General features: G+C 32.8%; 1 protein-coding gene across 1 annotated transcript in view; it reads right to left on the bottom strand.

Annotated features, from left to right (window-relative positions):
* Window positions 1-7,618: 7,618 nt before the first annotated feature.
* The window catches only part of LOC149536291 (uncharacterized), a 39,656-nt gene continuing 24,218 nt past the window's right edge, over window positions 7,619-23,056 (bottom strand). The window contains exons 2-4 of the mRNA XM_089806257.1: window positions 9,376-9,854; window positions 8,563-8,613; window positions 7,619-8,161 (exon numbers count right to left, since the gene is read on the bottom strand). Coding sequence (XP_089662383.1) covers window positions 7,619-8,161; window positions 8,563-8,613; window positions 9,376-9,854 — 1,073 coding nt within the window. The remainder of the gene's footprint in view (window positions 8,162-8,562; window positions 8,614-9,375; window positions 9,855-23,056) is intronic.

The raw sequence follows: 23,056 nt of genomic DNA, 5'->3' as shown, positions 1-23,056 counted from the left end.
TCATTTTATAACAGTTGGATGATGCTTAATTTTGGTGGTTCACATCACATTCGATGGATGTGACCAAGGATTTACAGATTTATAACCGTATGGTTTTATTTCATATAGTCCATATATTTAGTTGGCATTGTTAATTATGTTTTGATGATCTGAATATAATCGTATGGTTTTATATATCCATCTATTGTTGGCGATCATTATAGTCATTTCTATTTGCTTTTGAAAGTCTTATTGTTGGAGATCTATTATTCAAGATCTGTTATTCTTCTTACTCATAGAGCTGATTCATTCTGGATGCCTCTAAAGAGGAATATTGTGAGCTCAATAAATGCTATTGATAGCACACAGGATAAGATCTTAATTGTTGAGGGCAAAACATTTTTACTGTGCAAAAATAGGAATGAAGCTTGGGCAGATTGATTTTTGGACCATCACATGTCCAAAGTGCTAAAACATATAGTAATGTGTTTCCTTACAAGATATTATGAGCTTTTCACATTGATCTTTTTTTTAACCGAACAAACTATGGTGTCAAGATCCATAATTTTTTATAGTAACTTATCAAAACTAACATAAAAATAATACTAAGGTGCTTTTCTTACATTCTGAATTGTGGTCAGGATTTGAATTACCTAGTCCAGAGGTTTACTGTTACATCCTTGAATTAGCAGCAGCATGTTAAGCAGATTTTATTTTGAATACTTCAAAAACAAAGAAGAGTTGGTGATTCTTCAATCTTGAGCCCCAATTATGCTATGTGTGTTCCGCATTTAACCAAGTAGCATCAATTAGTAGTAAGTTAACTTTCCTTTCTTTTATGAAACAGCTACAGTTTTGTCACTTTCCTTTCTTTTATCAAACAGCTACAGTTTTGTATGTAATGTTTGCTTATAGGTTGATATGTGACAAGTAGATTTGACCAGTTGGGTATGAGGCTTGATTTTCTGAGATATGGAGTGTGTGTTTCCTGTGCTTATTTAATTTAATTATTTTATAGGTCTGATAAAAAAATTTCTAATAAAGTTTTATAATTTTGTGAAGTCTAAAATCTTCAAATAGTTCATTTAGACTGATCATATTATATATTTGGCTATTTGCATTGTCTACATACAACTGCAGGGGCTGCTGCTCTGCTTATAATCCTATCTTGAATAAGTGGTACTTCATTCCACTACTTTTTTGCCCAAGTCATTGAGAATCCCAGTGGCAGCAATTGGGGGTTTCCTCCTTGTGAAGGGGAGTTCAATTGGGGATTTCCAATATTTTGCAGTATGCAATCCAATCTCAAAGCAATGGAGAAACCTTTCGCCATTGAACAAGCCAAGATCAAGAAGATTCATGGAATGTGGATGGGGAGGTTCCTTGTGAATATGCTGTGAGGTTGGCTTTATGGACGCCCACCAATGACACAGTTTATTGCAATGGGACTATCTACTGCCTCACCTCAGCTAGGCCTTATAGTATTATTGCCTTTGATTTTGTCAATGGGGCCTGGAGTGAGGTCATGGTGCCTAGGGCACCATATTTGTTGTGTTCCTTCCTTTTTCAAAGAAGGAATAGACTTACTCTTGTTGGAAACGAATGAGATACTTATGTGACGCCCTTAATCTTTCTATCTTTTTGTAATCTCACTTTGGCACTGAACTTTTTTTTGTTGTACTCATAATTCTTTGTGGCTAATGTATGAATCACATTTCTTTTTCTATATCAATAGTATTGAAAATTCTATGCTCCATTGCATCATGTTGCTCATATTGTTTGAGATGTGTGCTGGTTGGAGAGCTGCTGTTGACATGCTGGTCGGATATAACTGTTGTTAACATGTTGGTTGGATATTAACTGTTTTGTTAACATGCTGGTTGGATATTAGATTTTAACTGCTGTTAACATGCTGCTGGTTGGATATCAACTGTTGTTAACGGCTGTAGGTTCAACACAACCATAGATCAAATTCATCTTAAAATCACGTGGAAGGGTGGTGTTCTATTTGAATTTCACTTTATTGGACTTCATGAAGTTTTCCATAGTTGAACCAAGTAAAGCTGAAACAAGTTAAGGTCATCTTAGCCACTTGATAAACATTTTATTTGATTATTTATTACATAACATTTATACATTAGTACGTATAACAATATAAATCCTCCTTGCAACAAATTTCTTGAATGTTTGTATGCTTGTTTGGCCTCTACACCAATTAAGACATGATGCATTGTTTTTTGATCTAGGATTCATGGATTCGAAAGTTGTGCCCATTTATAATTGCCCATGTGGTGTGGGTGCGTGCATATTAAAAGTGTCATGCACGAGCAAAAATTCTGGGTGCGAATTTTGGTGTTGTCCTGAGAGTAAAAAGGTTATTAATTATGATATGTTATGTATTGTATGTTTCAAACTAATGACATGTAATAATATTAGTATGAACTAATATTTTGTATTGCACGGGAGTGGAGGTTGTGGACATTTCAAGTGGTTCGACTCTACAACTACTCATAATGAAAAAAACCAGTGGAAAATGTGTAAGACACGAGAGGTGGCCAGAGCTAACATTGGTTCAATGATAAAAGATGAAATGTATGATGAAATGTGTAAAATGTTTAAGGCACGAGAGGCTGAAATTATCTTTTTACACTACCTTCTATGTGTAATTATTGGCCTCTTATTCGGCCTTGTATTTTGGGCCCTTTTTCGACAATGAACTTAATACAGATAGAACTTTATTACATGTTTTGTGTTGCCTTTTGGCCTCTTACTTGACCTTGTATATTGAAACCTTATGCGAGAACAATTAAATAAAGATATAACTTTGTTATATGTTTTATGAGTTGAGTTAAAAGAAAATTTGTAAATTTAATTTAGTTCCTAGTTTAAATTTTGAAATTATTAGACTTTCTTTTCCAAAATTAACGATCTCAAGAAAATTATATGAAAATTTGAAATATGAGAAATTATAAATAAAATATATTTTATGTTGTGTAAAAAATATTTGAAAAATACAAATAATATAAAGATGTTCAACAATTCTTATATATTCTAACTCATTTTAAATATTATTTTGTTTAAATATTGTACAATATTTTTTATGTTTGTTTCTTACTACTTAAATTGTTCTAGTTAAATTAAAAGATATTTTATATTTCACAAATGTTATTTTATATTTATTTCTATTTTTTTAACCTTACATTTTATATATTTGTATTATTAGAAGCATACTTGCGTTTTCTATTTTATATTAAATTTTACAATACAAAATTTAGATAAAATTTGAGATTTCGTTGGTCTTAGATTCTACAATTTTCTTCAAAATAATAAGTTATAAAGTTATTAGAAATTAGTAGTATTATTTATGTTTAGCACTAAATTCACATATTATATAGACTTCAGAAAATTTTTAGTTTTGTATTTTACATATAACTTAAAATTATCCATTTTAAATTAAATATTATCAACGCAATTATTCCACAATTTTGATGACAATAATATAATTGCTTAAAAATATTCATATAATGTGGAATCATGCTAAAATGATGTAATAAAAATATATTTCATTCACATCTTTAAAAAAATAACTTGTTCATCTCGGTATTCCAATTCCAATTCCTAAATGTGCAACCAAACGGAGGAAATGCCTATTCTCATATTGAATTCTTAGTGAACCAAACGGGTCCAAATCGAATTCTCAAAACCAAAACATGGATTTCAAGTTCCAGAATCCCAAATCAAGGATTCCAGATGCCAATTCTGATTTCATATTCTTGCAACCAAACGGGCCTCCGAAAAGGGTATCTGAAAAGCCTATTTATTTTCTTGGTTCTTTGGAAAATTTTGGAGAAAAATCAAGAAAATAGGGTCTGCTGATCCAAAGAGGAGAATAGCCTAGTAAAGGGCAAAACTGGTCTTTTTTGTATCTACCGAAGATTTGAGGGTTTAGAAACCTTAGAAACATGTTGGTTGAAGTTGTTTAAGGTGTGTAGAGGTGGAGGAAACACTTGGTGAAGGTAAATCCAAGTTTGGAGTCTTTGGTGGCATTGTGTGCTTTTGGGCACACCATTGAAACATAGGGGTTTGGGTCCATACTGTGTTTGAATTTGCAAGTTTGTGGGTAGTTCCTTCAACCTTTGCATCAGGTGGTATCAGAGCATCAGCAAGGTCTTTGCGGGAGTTGAGAAGTTGTATATTCCATCATCTTGGAGTCTTTTGTCATCACTAAGGTACTGGTCCCTTTGTAGAAACCTTGGAGTGCCCATTTCCTCCTTGAGCGTCCCAAAGTTGAAAGGTACATTAGAGGTGTCTTGAGATTCTTGGTGAGGGAAAGAGTGTTAGTTTGAAGATTCTATAGTAGGGAGGAGAAAACTAGGTTGTGAAAATGCCTCCTAAAAACCAAATGGCTAGAGAACTTGAAGAGTTGAGAGAAGAGTTGGCAAGAGAGAAAAGAGAAAGGAGAGAACTAGAAGCATCTAAAGAGAGGGAAGAAAGACAAATGAGAAGGGAGAGACTGCAATTTATTGCAAGGATAGAAGCCTTGGAATAGGAAAGGCAAGAACCTAGAAGAGAAGAGGTTAGAGGAAGAAATCATGAAGAGAACCATGAAGAAGAAGTTGGTAATATAAGACAAGAACATGAGGCAGCAGGTGATCCTGAAGAGAGGAGATTTGTGAGAATCATTAAAGCAGTACAAGGTAATGGTGGAAAGAACCACATTGATTTACCAATCTACCAAGGTAAAATGGACAGTGAAGAAGTACTAGGGTGGATAGAAGCCCTTGAAAACTACTTTGATCTTGAAGACATAGAGGCAGATAAGAAGGTGAAAATAGCAAAGGCAAGATTGAGAGGGACAGCACTTACATGGTGGACTAGTGTTCAAAAGGAAAGAGAGGAAAGAGGACTGAATAAGATCGAAGATTTGAGGGTTCAGAAACCTTAGAAACATGTTGGTTGAAGTTGTTTAAGGTGTGTAGAGGTGGAGGAAACACTTGGTGAAGGTAAATCCAAGTTTGGAGTCTTTGGTGGCATTGTGTGCTTTTGGGCACACCATTGAAACATAGGGGTTTGGGTCCATACTGTGTTTGAATTTGCAAATTTGTGGGTGGTTCCTTCAACCTTTGCATCAGGTGGTATCAGAGCATCAGCAAGGTCTTTGGGGGAGTTGAGAAGTTGTATATTCCATCATCTTGGAGTCTTTTGTCATCACTAAGGTACTGGTCCCTTTGTAGAAACCTTGGAGTGCCCATTTCCTCCTTGAGCGTCCCAAAGTTGAAAGGTACATTAGAGGTGTCTTGAGATTCTTGGTGAGGGAAAGAGTGTTAGTTTGAAGATTCTATAGTAGGGAGGAGAAAACTAGGTTGTGAAAATGCCTCCTAAAAACCAAATGGCTAGAGAACTTGAAGAGTTGAGAGAAGAGTTGGCAAGAGAGAAAAGAGAAAGGAGAGAACTAGAAGCATCTAAAGAGAGGGAAGAAAGACAAATGAGAAGGGAGAGACTGCAATTTATTGCAAGGATAGAAGCCTTGGAATAGGAAAGGCAAGAACCTAGAAGAGAAGAGGTTAGAGGAAGAAATCATGAAGAGAACCATGAAGAAGAAGTTGGTAATATAAGACAAGAACATGAGGCAGCAGGTGATCCTGAAGAGAGGAGATTTGTGAGAATCATTAAAGCAGTACAAGGTAATGGTGGAAAGAACCACATTGATTTACCAATCTACCAAGGTAAAATGGACAGTGAAGAAGTACTAGGGTGCATAGAAGCCCTTGAAAACTACTTTGATCTTGAAGACATAGAGGCAGATAAGAAGGTGAAAATAGAAAAGGCAAGATTGAGAGGGACAACACTTACATGGTGGACTAGTGTTCAGAAGGAAAGAGAGGAAAGAGGACTAAATAAGATCGAAGATTTGAGGGTTTAGAAACCTTAGAAACATGTTGGTTGAAGTTTTTTAAGGTGTGTAGAGGTGGAGGAAACACTTGGTGAAGGTAAATCCAAGTTTGGAGTCTTTGGTGGCATTGTGTGCTTTTGGGCACACCATTGAAACATAGGGGTTTGGGTCCATACTGTGTTTGAATTTGCAAGTTTGTGGGTGGTTCCTTCAACCTCTACATCAGAAATAGATAGCTTGCAACATGATACACAAGTTAGGATTGACTTTGATTATTTTTCCCTAAAGCTGATTGTATGTCAAGTGAGTTGGTGAGAGTCTATTAACAACTTCCCGTGTTCGGATGTGTGGAATTGCTCCACACACTAATCACTAAGAGAGAAGCAGGAATATTTTTCCTTCCTATAGTTAAAATTAAATGCTATACAATGTGAAGTTCAGTGAACTTAGTATAATACCTTTTTCTATTCTTTTTTTGAAAGCATCATTTGGCATCAAGATGAAATGGTAACTCTCAAAGAACATATGTGCAAACAGGTTGAATGTGGTGACAGACAGACAATTTTTTAGAATAAACTAGCTAAATTATTTCCAATGGAAATCTACTAATCATTAATTACATCTTTCTTTCATCTTGGCCTCAAAATGCTATTCTGTTTACAAAGTTTAATGAAGATAAAGTTTTGTCCTGGTTGATGCACAAATCCAGCATTTGTTACCATAAGGGCAAGCTAGGTGTATGAAATGTTAGTTAATAAAAAATGGTTTTCCAAATAAGAGTTGGAGATTTGAAAACAAGTTTTAAAAACAATACATTACACTCCAAAGTTTTTGATTGGAAAACAATCAACCAGAAGGGTTTATTTATGCAACTTAAAGTAATGATTGTCATTGAAATGCTGCGGCTATGAAACTAGCAATTACTAGCGAGAAAGATGCAAATGTAAATGTAAATGAAAAGGTGCTTGACTGGACACAGCATGTAAAAGTTGTTGGAATTGCGAAAAAAGGTCATTACTGACTTTCTTGGCTAGTCAGTTATTGCATGGACTGAAATTTGTTTGCAACAAGGGCTACCCACTGGATATGATACTGGCATAAAAGGAGAAAAGTGGACAGTGGTTATTTTAGATTGTTCTTGACTGGAAGGCCGAAGATATAGATTACAATGCAACAAAAAAGCCACTTACCCAAAAAACTTTATGTAGGCAACTTCTCAATTCTGTGGATAAAAAGAAACTAGTGTCTAATTCAAGGATGAAGGTTGAATAGCTCGATTGATTATTGCAATATTATATGTGCAGTAATAAGCATGTTTTTGTCTCAATATATTGTCAAAATGACAACATAATGATTAACAATTGCATAAGTTTGTCTTGACTGATATATCGTTTTTAGAATTTAAAAAGTGCTTTTACTCAATTTTTGACTAATGATGTAAATCTCACAATCTTTGAAAGAAATTAAAAGTATTCAAACTTTCAATGTGTTTGCAAGAAAAGTTCATTCCAACTAGAAAATGAGAGTGAAATATATGAAAAATTCAAGAGTAACCATGACATGATCACAAAAATCTGAACTGCAAAGTTCTTTACATTGATAAGAATCTTGGACATTACACATGGAAGCCTATTCACTTTTTTCTTCATGAAAAGCATTTTTAGTCAAATTCCAGAGATTGCCAGTAACAAATCTTGCAAGAACATTTTGTACAATATATGCAATTGAGAACTGTACAATTTTACATCAAACACCACATGCAAGTTGTTCCAGCGCAAATGTGCTCTCTTCGTGAGAAATGTGCAATTTAGAACGGAGATTGGTCAGTAAAATTTCTCTTTCCCAGCTTAATGAACCTTGGGCATGAAAAACCTCTAACACAGAGCCATATGCAAATAATTCCAACTTATGTGTGGATACATTGTGCTCGTCTGCCAGGCGAATTCCATTTTTCTTTTGCTTCTTCCTAAGTTTAGGCAGTTTTCTAGTGTGATAGTGAGAATTCTTTCTATTGTTTGGCACTTCATCTCTTTCATCTTGAATTGCAAGAGCAAAAGCAGTGCGACTCCCAGTAGTTGAAACAAGATAATCTTTATAATCCGTATTCATGTGAGAAGCATCAACAAAAATGCTCTTGGCATGAAGTGTCCCTTTGTCTATATGCTGTGCTAATTCTGAATGCCTGAATCTCTTTATTTTTTCACATTTGTCAAGACGAAAGCCCTCATCTACCTCATACATAGTTTCTACAGTTGCATTCCCTTGGTTTGATGTCTTCCGTTTTCTTGCCTACAAAAATAATTTTAAGCATGTGTTAGATATACTAGTGTAGAGGACTTGACATCTTAATAAACAAGTCAAGTTTCTAATAATTATTCTCAACATAAGGTTGTATCCCAAAATTCAAGTATATCCAAAAAATACAATGCATTATGAAACTCTCTGACAATCAGACAAGAACCACCCCTAATAGAGCTAACAAAGTAGGATCGATATAAAAGTGTTCATATGAAGATCCAAAATTCTCGCAATCACTAAAAAAGCCTATAGGTAAAGGAAGATGAGATCTCAATGAATGTAAAGGTTTGAAAAGCTAACATGTGCACCAAGATATAACTAAATGAAATGAATATCTTCCATTACAAAAGAGAGATTAAAAGTTTGTTCCAATTGTTATATTAGATGCCTACCTTCTTAAGATCTGACATTGTAGTTCCGAAAACGTATCCATGAAAACCCTTCTAATTATCAATAAGAATCAGTTATATTACTAAATCTCAATGCTAATATTCTAATTATTCTAAACCAATTGTTTCAATTTTATACACTGAAAACTCAAAAACTTGTAGCAAAGATACATTAATAATTCTAATTCCTCGGGGCCCAATAGCTTCCTGCTATGTCATACAAGGCACAAGTAGTTAAAAAGGGCATATATTTCTCCAGGCATAAAGATATTAGACAATTCAATGAATGTAACTACAAAGAAAAGGCAATCAAGAATATGTTATTTTCCAGAAACTACAAAATCAAAATGTTTGATGCCAATGGAATATTAAACAAATGATATTAAGTCAAAACAAAGGCCTGTAAACTTTGCCCAAATTCTTAAGTTGTTAGAGATATTTCGGTACATTTGAGGATTGTATTCATTAGGAACTACACTTAAGCTGGATATTTATTGTATTGTATGGGTAAGAAAGATACCCTTTCTCACTAGATAATAAAACCCATGTTCAGTGATCTGCTTAAAATCTGGAAAATTGTCTTGAGATTAATGTAATCGCCGAGGATAGTGGTGTCTCTATATGATAGCAAGAATGCACTGTATTTTGTTAAACTCGTGTATTGGAAGAGCAGGATGTGATATATTACTTTGTAATTCATTGTGAACAATGATACTTTAGAGTACGTAGTACATAGCATGGGATATTTTCATTAACAACATGACAGAAGTTAAACGGTTAAAAACAATTGCCAAACAGGTAAAGGAAAATATTTACCGGAAGAGATAATGACCATTTCCCATTCTTCCATTCCTGCCTGGTCCGAATATTGGAGTAGAGGAATCTCATGCAAATGTCATAGCAAGGGAAGTACACACTATAATATCTGTGAGGAAGAACCTCTGAGATAACACCTTCCCACCAACAATCCTTGTCAAGAACCTCAACTTGATCACCACCTGCCCAACTAATAATGTTCATCTCAGGAGGGCGCGGCCTTAATTGGTTGCATTGTAACTCCTCCATCAGGGGATGCCCCTCATCTGTCTCAAATTTGTCATACTGGACACGATAAATATTCCCCTCCTGAGACACTATAGCACCCTCAAACCAAACCCCTACAAAACCAGGTTCCTTGCTGCATGCTTCGACTTTCAAACCATTTCTGAACTTCATCTTTATACCTCCAAAAACACTTGCAAGATGCTGCTTCTTCTCAAAATAAATTAATACATTCAGACCCAATTCAAGATCAGCTAACAAGGCAAACGAACTAAAATAACCATTGAAGTAAAACAATGTGAAAACTATGTAATATAGGGAGCACAAATACTGGTCACATTACGTGCTGCTGAAGCCTCTTAAAATTGAGAAAAGTTTCTTAAAGTCGGACAACAATGCATGCATGCACGCTCTTCATATTCAGACCCTAGCAAAATATGATGATATTTTCTGTTCTGGATGTTTCCAATTCTCTCACACTGGATTACCATAACTCTCCAAACTATTAATAGCATGCAACCCTGGAGTGCCTGCTACATTAGTAAGTTTCCTTCAATTCCCACACGTCCTGCATTGCCTAAGCCTCTACGCATAACACATATATGGATAAAAGGCTCCAGTTTCAAACTTTCTAATCCCATAATAACTTTTTCTGTATATTATTATTTTAATTTTTTGAATTTTTAAAGTTCAGGAGGTTACATTTTAATGGCCATATTTGTAAAATTTGTGGGCCCACAAACTTATGTCCATTGCTCATTATGGTAGTAGATTTCAAAATAACATATTTCTAACTATTTTTCAAAGTTTTATATATGTGGATTGGCTGTTGTCTATGGTTTTGGTTTTGTTTTTCATATTATATATTCTTTATTGTCATCTTTAAATTTAATTTTTTTTCCATTTACTATTTTAGAATATAATTGTGATGCAATAAGTAATATATTAAAAAATTGCATTGTATTTTTTAACATTTTATATTTTAATTGTGATGTCAATGCTCACTTCAATTTAATTTTACCATAAACTCTAATTTGTCTCAATTAGTTTAATTTTTATTATTTTAGATACATGTTTATATTTTTAAATATTATTAATATATATATAAAAGATTTGAATTATATTTAGTTTATATCTAAGATATATTGTAGGGTGTGATTTGGAGCTATTTGATGTTCTTAAGGGGGGTGCACTTGGACTTGCGTTATCAGTCTCTACAATATGTGATGTTATAAGGTAATATTGAATGGTAGTGTCTAGTTTTGTCACCACTTGTTACAAATTTTAATATAGACTTTCATACTTGTTAAAGTTAATACACATGTTTAAGATATATTTGTAATGGCATTTCATGAACCCAAGTGTTCTTATCTTTGAAATGTATTGTATCTATAGTTCTAAATTAGGTTTAAGCTATTTTAGATATATGGGTTTCTTAAATTTTATTATCAAACAAAAATATTAGACACTTCTCTCTTCTTTAAACAATTATAAAACAAAAAATAAAGGTACAGATTACATCTATCATGCTACAATACTCTTTAAAATATCTATAGTCCATTTCCAATTAGTGGCCAAATCAAAGCCTCCCTCTTATATAGATCAAAATCATAGATAGTTTAGCCTTCATTATGGAAAAAATATCATTACCTTTCATAATATGATTTGTGATTGTTCCTTTTTTATGATAGATAATGGTGATATTTTTAAAATATATTTGTAATGTCATTTCATGAACTTTACTATTCATATCTTTGAGATATATTGCATCTATAGCTCTAAAATTAAATTTAAGTTATTTTAGCTTTGTGGGATTCCGAAATTTTATTAACAAACAAAAATAGTGAACACTTCTCTCTTCTATAAAAACATAAAAAAGCATTATAAAAAAAAGCTACATATTACATTTATCATGTTATGATACTCTTTAAAATATCTATGGTCCATTTCCCTTTATTGGCCAAATCAAACCCTCCCTCTTATGTGCTTTCAATTGATAGATCAAAATCATAGATACTGTATTCTTCATTAAGAAAAAAAGAATCACTAGCTTTCATAATATGATTCATGCTTATTCTTCTTTTATGATATAGGATGGTGATTTTTCTTTAACAACATCCCTCTATTTTATTAATGCATCCACGAGTGATGGTATCGATGAAAAAAAGTGTTGCATGGTATTGTCATTGATGTCAACTTGATAGGTCTTGTCATTAATGCCAATTTGAGATCATTAATATATTTGGAGAGGTTGGTAGATATTGTAGGGTGAGTGATATAGAAGTTCATCAGATGTATACATGGAAGAATATTAGTCTAGATGATTGGTATGTATATGGTGAAACCTTGTTGCATATACATTAGGCTTTAGTTACGAGATGTAGCTACATTTTGTTGACCTCGTGCTCAAAGACATAGTTGGTTAATTATTGAGATTAGATTCATACTTAAATTTGATTGAAGAAATCCATATAAGGCTTTAATAGTGTATTTCTCTATGATTGAGTTAGTATTTTGGTCTCCTTGTCGTATTGCATGTTCTAGGTGTGTGATTATATTTTTAAGATTAACATTTTATAAGGTGTCCCTTCCCTAATTTTTAAGTTATACAAATTCATGTAGCAAACTTTATATGTATGTTCTTTTATAATGTGTCTCAATTGACTCACTAAAATGTTCCATATTCCTTTTTTGGAATTCATATATTAGTGTGGACTTGGGAATCTATTTTGTAAGGTATGAGGATATAATGATGATTGGTGTTCTCCAGTGCTATATCTTATATGTGAAGTATCACAATTTATTTGGTTTGTCATGTTTCTATTTTTTTAGCATGGTTATTATTTGTGTCAAGATTTAATAAGTGATTTATTTTAAAGATGAATTTAGAAAGGTTCTTTATGGTCTGAAATGCTTTCATTTTTGTCATATATTATGTTTTTGGCTTCACCATGGTGGTGTAAAGACAACCAAATAATAATTTTTATAGTTGTGTTGATACTTGGGTCAATAGTATAAGTTCCTTCCGTCATAGTTCATCCTAACCTATTTAATTTGATTTGGAAGATTTATGTTGACGTTTTCATGGGGTATAGTTATGCATTGAATTGATTTATAATCATAATATTTCCTAATGCATGTGTTTAGAGTCGACTAATAAAGTGTTTATTAGAGTAAAGGATTAAATTTATTAAATTACCTTTACTCCCTACTTAAGATTTCACTTTATGCACATGCATAATTTCTATTTGATAATTAATTATTGAATATTAAATATTTTTTTACCTCTTAGGGAATCCCTTTTAGAGTTTTACAAACTCCTTTATTAGGATTTATCTATTGTATTTCCATCCATTATTTCACTCTGATAATATATTCTTGCATGTTTTCAGAGCCACACCCTTGCCTTATCTCGTCTTTTTCTTCTCTATGGCAAGTTCTTGCATGCAAGTGTTCTATAAGATCTGTGGGTTTGTTCTCATCAACTCCTTCATGGTATCAAAGCCAAATCTCCTTTAGCTTGTTCTTATTTGGATAAAAAGAGGAACAAGGGTTTGACAAAAGAAATTTTGGATTTTTCAACTAATTTGAGAGTTTTTGGTTGTAGTTTTCAAATCTAGTATTCTTTGCAAAAAGTTTTTTTTTGTTTTTTTTTGCATACAAAAAATGAAAAAAAAATGAGCACTTTATTATCGATAGGTGCATGTGAAAGGGTATTTTTTGGAGAAGGAAAGAAATTGTTTTAGAGGGCACATTGAAGACGGTCTTACTTGCAACTCATAGTAGTGTCCTTCTTGGTGTGGTTTACTAGACCTATACCTTATTCCTATGAATGTCATGCATGAGCCGATGTCTGCATTAGTAGATTTGAAAAGGTAGAACTTCAAACCCCCTATGGGAATCGTACTTTGACCTATAAATTTTTTTACCTATGATTTCTATCTAGATCTAGATGGCTATTTTCATCAATATTTTTCAAAAGATACATGTGATTCTAAACTAAATCTTTTATGCTCTTTTCTTGTTTATGGATTCTTTCTGGCATTTGGGGTTCAATTTTTCGCATTTTGGGGGGTATTTTATATTATTGTTTATGTCATTTACATTAGTAAACCAAAACTATTCAGAAACAAAGACCTTCTAAAAAAATGGCTAAGACCTCTTCTTGTCTAGTTCCTCTAAACCCACATAGCTATCACACATGGACAACTTCTATGACATGGCTTCTCCTTTCAAAGGGTTTGTGGTTTAAATATAGATCTTTGTTACATGATTGTGGGAAAGTCAAGACTAATAAAGAGTGCATTTATCTAATTCTGTCAAAGCTTCAAGGAAACTTTCAGATTTTCTCTTCTACCTTCCATTCCATAATGGATGCTTTGAGTCCCAGATTTACCATGCCCACCTTTGATGCATTTTATGATCATTTAAATAGAAATCAATCCAAGCTTACACAATTAGATACTCTCATAGGACCAAAGAACTAACCATTAGTTTCTCAGACATCTATAGGGAAGATGAGGTAGAAACTAAAGCCCAAATAAGATTTAATAGGTAGTGAGAGTTCCTCCAAGCCTTCTCCTAAATTAAAGGCTCGAAAACCCACTTCAAAGGGTAAACCTTCTAAGTATAGTGAGTGTACATTTAAGACTAAAATTTTTATAGGTGATCCTTGCTGTTTTTGTGGCAAGGAAGGACATCCAATTTCTAGGTGTTGGAAACATCTTGAGGCTTTAGAGGAGGCCACGTAGCAACATAGTATTTCTTCTCTAAAGCCACCACCTCCTCCTTAAGGTAAAGGGAATGCTCTTTTTGCATGAGCATTGGCTTCTTCAACTACTTGGATTATTGATTTAGGTGCTTCCCACCATATGACACACTCACCTAATTCGATTACCTCACTTGCTCAGAATATTACTACATATATTACAGTTGGTGACTCTGCACATCTTTTAGTTTCAGGTTCAAACACTATCTCTTTATAGGGTGGTTCCCTATAGGATGTTCTCTTGGTTCCAACCACTTCTATGAACTTCCTATCTGTCTTTCATGTTTGTCATTTTGGCTCTAGTAAGACAGTTGAGTTCTCACCACATGATGTGGTTATTCGAGATCTTTGTGATCCTAACATGGTTTTTGCTATTGGGAGTATTGATTTATAGTCTCACATATCAATTTGATGGCTTTGAGAACTCTGATTCTTTAGGTGATTCTCTTGTTGGACATGCAGACACAGTGAGCAAGCTTTGGCATGAGTGTTTTGCCCATGTCAACTATAGATATCTACATCAAATGAGTACACAAGAGTTAGTGATTGGGCTACCTTAGATCTCTTGTACTAACTTTGTTTGTAAGGTTGTGCACATGTAAAACATCACAGCGATCCATTTCCAGCAAGTAGATCCACGTGTGCTAAGGAACCATTAGAGTTGATACATAGTGATCTTATGTCATTCCCCACTCCATATTTTTCAAGTGCTTGATATGTGCTTATCTTCATAGATGAATTCTCTAGATGCACATGGGTGTACTTTTTGAAGTACAAGTATGATGTCTTTGATTCATTTCAAATCTTTAAGACATTTGTGGAGAAGAGGTCTAATCTTTCTGTCAGGCATACACACACAGACAATGGTAGGTAATATGTGACTTAGTCTTTCAAATATTTTTTCACTAAGCATGGTTTACGACATCAGTTCATAGTTCCACATACCCCTCAATAGAATGGGGTAGCAAAGAGAAAGAATAGGACATTACGACAGATGGTCGATTGTATGATACAATCTCAAGCTATGAGTTCTTCATTTTGGGTAGAGGCTAACAATTGTGCCAACTATATTTAGAATTGGATACCTTAAAAGGTATTGCAACATTTGACTCCTAAGGAGGCTTGGACTCATTTCAAGCTTGATGTTTCTACATTTCGCATTTTTGGTAGTGAGGATTGGGCATTTATTCTAGATGCTCAAACGAAATCCATCAAGAGGAAGAGCCAACCACTCATCTTTGTTGGCTATTGTGAGGATGTGAAGGCATGCAGGTTGTTTGATCTTAATTCTAGAGAGATGTTGTTTCAGCGAGATATCTAGTTTAATGAGTGTTATCCTCATATGGAACATCCATCACTAGCTTCTTCCTCACTACCTAGTACTTCCTCTTCTCCTATATAAGATTATGTATCCTCTAAGGATGATCTTGATAATGATCCACCTTCTCCACCTCCACCAATTTTTTAGAGAGTGCCTAAGTTAGCTCATAATACTGTTGATGCAACTAGACCTATGGGAGGAGATCCTTCAGATTCTCGTCACACTTGTACTCAAACATCTAGTACTGGACTATTGAGTCATGCCATTTCAAATGATCCATTGATTTTTTAGCAAGTAATAAGACACTCTGAGTGGGATAGAGCTATGGATGAGGAGTACTCTTCTTTGATGAACTACACTTGGGATCTTTATCCTCTTCCAAAAGGAAGAAAGTTGGTTCGATGTTGTGGGTGTACCGTACAAAGTATATTGCAAATGGTTCTATTGATAGGTACAAGGCACATCTTTTTGCGAAGGGTTTTTCATAGGTTGAGGGTATTGATTACCCTAAGACCATTGCTCCTATCATCAAGATGAATTATATCCACCTTGTACTCTCTCATACATCTTCTTAGGGATGGACGGTATTTTAGATGGATGTGAAGAGTTTCTTTTTGTATGGAGACCTACATGAGGATATATATATATATGGAGCAACCTCATGGTTTTGTGCAGGAATTTTCTATGGTTTGCGATCCTTGAAGGTCTTTATATGGGCTCAAACAAGCCCCTCGAGCTTGGTATGAGAAGATGGATTGCTTCTTACTTGCTTCATACTTCACACAGTATCATTTGTATCCTACAGTGTACATTCAATGTCATGGGGCTAGTTTATTGATACTTGTGTTATTTGTTGATGATCTTATTATTACAAGTAGCTCATGCTCTATGATTTAGAGTGTTTAGCGAGCTGTGAGAGAGCAGTTTGAGATGATAGACCTTGGACTTATGCACCATTTTTTGGGCCTACAAGTTTATTCTTTGGATGGGATAATCATACTCTAGAAAAATTATGATGTTGATATGGTTCATAGATTCAACATGCTTGATTGTAAGCCAGCTTCTACACCTTTTTAGTCAAGTGTTGTTTTATCAACCACTTATGCTACTCCTATAATGGATTCCATTTTATATAGACAATTTGTGGGTAGTTTGTTGTACCTGATGCAAAAATGTCCTCATATATCCTTTGAGGTTGGACTTGTCTCTAAATTCTCACATGATCCACATGAGAGTCATTTGCAAGCTTTCAAACATATCTTAAGGTACATACAAGGTACTACATATCAGGAGATCCTCACATTGTTGGTTATGTAGACTTAGATTGGGCTGGTGGTATTGATGATCGAAGGTCTACTTCTAGCTTTGTTTTTTTGTCTTGGTTCTAATCCTATCACATAGTCTTGCAAGAAGCATCATGCTCAAACATTATCATCTATGGAGGAAAAATATAGGGCAATTACGCTAGCTAGTCAGGAGGTTTTATGGCTTCGACAGTTGATGAAAGTGTTTGGATTTCATAGCACACTAGCTTCAATACATCGTGAACCTTAACAAAAAAAATTGTAGTACTCATTTCATAGCGCACAAGTTCTAGGAAAAACTATTGGTGTTCCTCAGTTGATTATTGTAGTGAGATATTTTATTTCAAAATCTTCATTTTCAAGTGACATACTTGTTGGCAGTGGGCTAGTGTCTCTCGCAGGATTCATGACATGGCTTAACTGTCTCATGTGGTTCTATAAGACTATTGGTTGTATCAGGCATTGATAGGCAGATCTTTTGGTGCAATGACAACCCTATCCTTTCTAACAATTGGTATCTGAGCTTGGTCACAGGTTTGAATCCTACACACCATGAAAAGTAATGCTAGGGGGGATTTTGGGAGTGGGCTAGTGTCCCTCGCAAGAATTGTGACATGGCTTAGCCACCTATTGTGGTTCTATAAGACTATTGGTTGTATCGGGCATTGACAGGTTGATCTTTTGGTATAGCGACAACCCTATCCTTTCTAACAGTAGTTTAACTCTTATTGCACATTGATTCACCCCTCCCCACCCCCATCATTATATTTTTTTCAAAATCTAGTCAACGCAAGGTTTCTAGATTTAAAAATCTAACAAGTGAAGGTAGATCACTCATTTGATCATAAAAGGGGTCTTAAGGAAATACCAACAAGATAATAATTCCAAAACAAGATCTTGGGGAATGGAACTAGAAAGATGTGGTATCAATTATAGAATGACTATGTAGTGGATCTTGAAGGATAACATAAGCCTTCTCTTGAGGACATGGATGTTTCAAGAGAAGAATGTAAACAATATAAGTTGAGGGATGAAGTAGAAACAAAAATAATAATATGAGTTTGATATTAAAAAAGGCATAAGATGAAGTGACTAATCTAAAAATACAAGTTAAAGAAGGCATGTAGATTATTGATTATCTAGATTCAAAAATTCATAGTAAATATGTTGAACACACTAAGCTTGAAGGAGTGATTGTTCTTTTGAGAAAAGAATTAAAAGATGCAAAAGATTAGGTTGATAAATGCTCAAAACTCACAAGTGGCACTAACACCCATGATGAGACACAATTACCAAAAACCACAAAGGGATAAGGGTGGTCCAAGATTTGAAAGAGGAGACAATTCATTTAAATAAGGCCAATAAGAAGGAAAATTAAAGGATCATGATGAATCCAAGAAGATATTAAGAAAGAAATAACATCTTCAAGAAAATTAATCACAAATCTCAAACAAACTAATCCCACTAGGAATTCTCAATATTTCAATGGTAATTTTTTTTTTTGGAATAAGGTTTGACATAATTTTGTTGAATGTAGGAGTAGATTGAATTCACTTAGGCTAAGACATAATTTAATAAATTCAAAACAAATATAGCTTTAATTTTATTTTTCAATAAGTATAGGCATAAATCTACATAATGCAAACCTAGGTTGATAGTGATGAATGGGTATTAGAACAATGGCATTCAATCTTTCAATGGATATGTTTGCACATTAAAAAAAATGGTCATAAAGCTATTGCTATCGAAAAAACATGAGGAGAATTGGTCATGCTTTCTAGCATGGGATCAATTACTATAATTGTAACGAGTTAGGATATATTTCAAGATTTTGCAAAGGGATGAATGTGAGGCCTTGTGCTTAAAGAAAGATTGGTACTAGTAAGAAAATAAATGATATCAATAATATATAGAAAAAGAAAGAAGAAAATGAGATAAGAGATGGATCTGTACCTCTAGAAGGTGCATATAAAATCTCAACTAAAAGGTAAACCCTTGGCTTAGGGGGAGTTGTAATTGCAAATCCTTAACCTCCTATAAAGATTAAAATGTTAATTTATATCCAAAATATTAGTTATTGATGACTTTTTAATCTTAAGGCCTTCTTGGGAGATGCTTTCATGATATTTTCTCAAATTTATAGAGAAAAATTCTATATTCCATAGGATTACTAAAATATCCTAGCTCATTGTGATATCATATGGTGTCAAGGTAAAGAACTACATAAAATGTATTGGTGCATTGAATGTAGTTTTTTAGGGCATGTATGGATTATTGATTAATCTTTTACACTATCTAATCCCTTGTGCGAACAAAGAATAAGAATAGAGTCAAGAAGAAGAGATATTTGAGATAGCTAATTGATACCCTTGTGACTATAGATTCAAATCAAAGGCGTTGGAAGTTACTAGAATTATTTCTCCTTGGGTTGTATATATTTATAAATATACAAACCTCATATTCAAGAAGCATGCCTATGTCTTTATGCTAAACAACAAGGATAGGTCAGTCTCTAATGTTTTAATTAACATAACATTATAGAGGATATAAGGAAGTACATTTACATGTTGTTGGGTAAGTACACACTAGTAGAATTTTGGCAAATAAATTACTACGTGACTGAAAATGATCATTGAATAAACAAATGACTATTGCCCCTCTAATATTTTTTGTTTCAAATTTGACCATATTTTATAGAGCTTAAGCCCCCCTCATGGCACCTGTACCTATGTGAGCCATTTGACTAGTCTGATGGCTTAATGCACCAAAACTACCTATTGCACAAAAGATATTGCCTCTCAAGCCAAGCTTAAGATTGAGATATTTAACTTTTATTACTCATTATATTAATGAATTTTTAATATTTTTAACTATGATTTGAAGTTATTTTGATTTCCATGTATTGTTATCATGTCAAATGTATCATGGTGAAATTGTCATTAATTTCAATAATAAAATATGATTTAAACAATCTAGTTGCATTTGGATTGTTTAAGTCATATTTGACTAGTGAAATTGACAAAAAGTAGTAGAGTTTGAAAAATAAATGGTAGTGCAACTAAAAATTTTAGTTACAAAAACTAAACATTACTATTTTTACTATTTTTTTTTTTGTAACAGGGCTATAAATAGTCTTAATTTGAATATTAGAAAAAATACAACTAGATAATTAGTCACACAAATAAAAATGACTATTACTCCTCTATTTCAACATTGGAAGTCTTAATTCTCCATAATGCTTCCATTTTGGGTACCATTTGTATAAGATGTAGGGCTCATAGCATAAAGTTTAGGTTGTTTCTATTAAGATTGTTCCAAAGAGAGAATTTCAATGTTGGTTTCTATCATATTTTCATCCATCATTTCCTACCTTTGTATAGCTCATTACACATAGTACAAGAAGAAATGCTTTGCCTACTTTTGGTATTTGTGGAATTATTCAGCTTGAAAGTGAAATAGGAGTTGAATAGGACTAATACGTGAATTTCAATGTTTTGATCTTTCATATAGATTCTCACAATTTTAATCAATTGTAAACTTCCTTTACAATAGTAATATTAATAAAAGTTCACTATTTTAATTTATTCATTCATTTTCAAACAAATTATATTAGAATTATAATTGTAATAAATTATTTAAAAGAGAACATGAGCTCATCACATAACAGTTGCTTCAAGCCCTTGTAATAGGGAGGTTCAAAGTTTTAATCACAAGAATTACATTTAACCTAGATGGTCTATGCAAGGAATGTGAGTTAGAAGGAATTACACTCAGAGTTAACTGATGAAAAGCTGGGGATGGGAGTTGGAAGGAATTGTCGTTCAACATAACAATCCCAAGAGTTGGAATGAATCATTGACTAGGAAGTGCATTATGCCAAATAGTTCATGATGAACATGAAGATAATGACATTCATGTCAATCCAACTATTGAATTCTCTTTGGGCTTGGATTTATCAAAGACCTTATGCTAGACCCATGTTGAGCGTGTGTCTCTACACCTCTTGGGCTTGGTTTCCCTATTGGGTTATCGTGCTCAAGGGTCTAGGGTGTTAGTTTCAAGGGGATGAGGGGATGAGATCCCTTTAATTTTTGGCCTCGTTTCATAGCTCCAGTAAAAAATGACCTGTTACCAACAAGAATATTAATTATTTAGAAGTAATTAAATAACACATAAATTCATTTACTATTGTTTATAGATTCCAATTATACATAAAATAATTCTTTTTTTTCCCTAATTTATATATATATATATATATATATATCCTAACCTAATAATAAATGTAACATGCTACTATTTGATATATAAATTATATTACCTAATATTATTTGATATATAAATTATATATTTGACTTTATTTCAAACTTCTTATCTATAAATCAAGAGAATAGAACAATAAATCCACTCTTTATTTTTCTTTTATTTTTATTTCTGAATAATAGTAACACCTATCCTTTTCATTTGATTTTTTCTACAAACAAATCACAATGAAAGAATATAAAAAGTGTTAAAACTCTAGTTTTTTTTTTCAAAATATTTATTTTATTTTTTAAAATTATACTTACTAAAAGTATAAAACATATGTTATATTGTTAAATTATTTTATATTTTATATTTGAAAGCCCTAAAATTCTTCAATGCTTTCACTTCTCTTTTTTTTTGCTATGCAAGATAAAAGGAGCGACTATAAGGGTTTTAGATGGAGATGGCTTCACGAGAGGATGAAGATAAATATACTTCAGGCTATTGCAAGGCATGGCTTCAATAAAGGTGAGAAGTCATATGGATGATCTCAATACAAGACATAAGATTTAAGGATTTTACAATGCTTCGATCACAACCCTACTCAATGAAGATCCCCATTTTTCATTATTTTGAGTAGCTTTCTACTACACATCTATACATCTTTCATATTTTAAATTTATTTTCTACTATCATATTTTACTTTTGATGTAAATATTTATTTTGCTTATAGTTCAGATGGGTTTTCCTCCAACTTGAAGTCGTTGGCTGTGGGTGGAGATTGATGGTTGCGTCATGATAATACTATATATTTCATATAAATTAGATTATATGTATATAGATTAATTCATGTAAGTTTTGCATTATGTTGATCTCCAATTTCTCAAGCCTTAGGACAAGCTTCATTTGGGATTTATTAGTATGTTTTTCTCGTGACATTTATAAATTGTTCTTTGATCATGGAACATCAATCATTATAAATGTTGTAATAACTTATCCATGTTAAGGTGGTTTGATTTTTTTTTTTATTAGAGATAACATTTATAAATAATATGCTTATTTTCACATAGGTTTGAATAGGCATGGTATTTTCTTAAATAGAAAATTCACAATATCTCAATTTTTTGTGACTTAAGTTACAAGCATTTATAATTGCAGAGACATTCTATCATAGAGGGAAAATTAATTAAATTTATCTTTTTATACAAAAATGGAGGTAATTGAGTTTTGGATTTTATTTTATTTCTTGTGTATGATAAGATCCAAATTGGGGATGTTTCATATAATATATTTATATGAATCGTTTAAATATTACAAAAAGGAGTACTTGTGTTCTCTTTAAAATTGAGTTACTTCAATCAAAAAACTACTTCTTTCCACATTGTAGGTAACACAAGAGTCATTTTTCTACCTATAATAAGTTTATATTTCTTTCAAAACTAATGACAACAATAAGTATGACCTATATTAATTGCAAATGTAAAATAGAAGTTCTTCTGCATAAATGGATTGTCAATGTAGTTATGTAATTTAATATATTTTCTTTCATGTGGAGCCTTAAAATCCAAGATTATAAACATAGAAGTTCATTTAATCTAAAAAATAAGATATGCAAGAGTTTTACTCACAAACAACCTTATAACCATTTAATGTAATGAAATCACATATCTTTTTACTTGAAAAAAAGTATATGATAACACATAAATTTTAGTTTAACATTATGAATGTTTTCAAATAGGTAAACATATTTTATCTGGCATTTTCCATTGTGTAGAAAAGTAGTCCTTTCTTTATCTGTTGGTTAACATTGAGTTTTTTTGT

This window comes from Cupressus sempervirens, chromosome 10 (assembly GCF_028749045.1).
Source record: "Cupressus sempervirens isolate cs-2001-9-10 chromosome 10, ASM2874904v1, whole genome shotgun sequence".
Classification (NCBI taxonomy): domain Eukaryota; kingdom Viridiplantae; phylum Streptophyta; class Pinopsida; order Cupressales; family Cupressaceae; genus Cupressus; species Cupressus sempervirens.
This window is presented reverse-complemented; position numbering and strand designations above follow the sequence as displayed.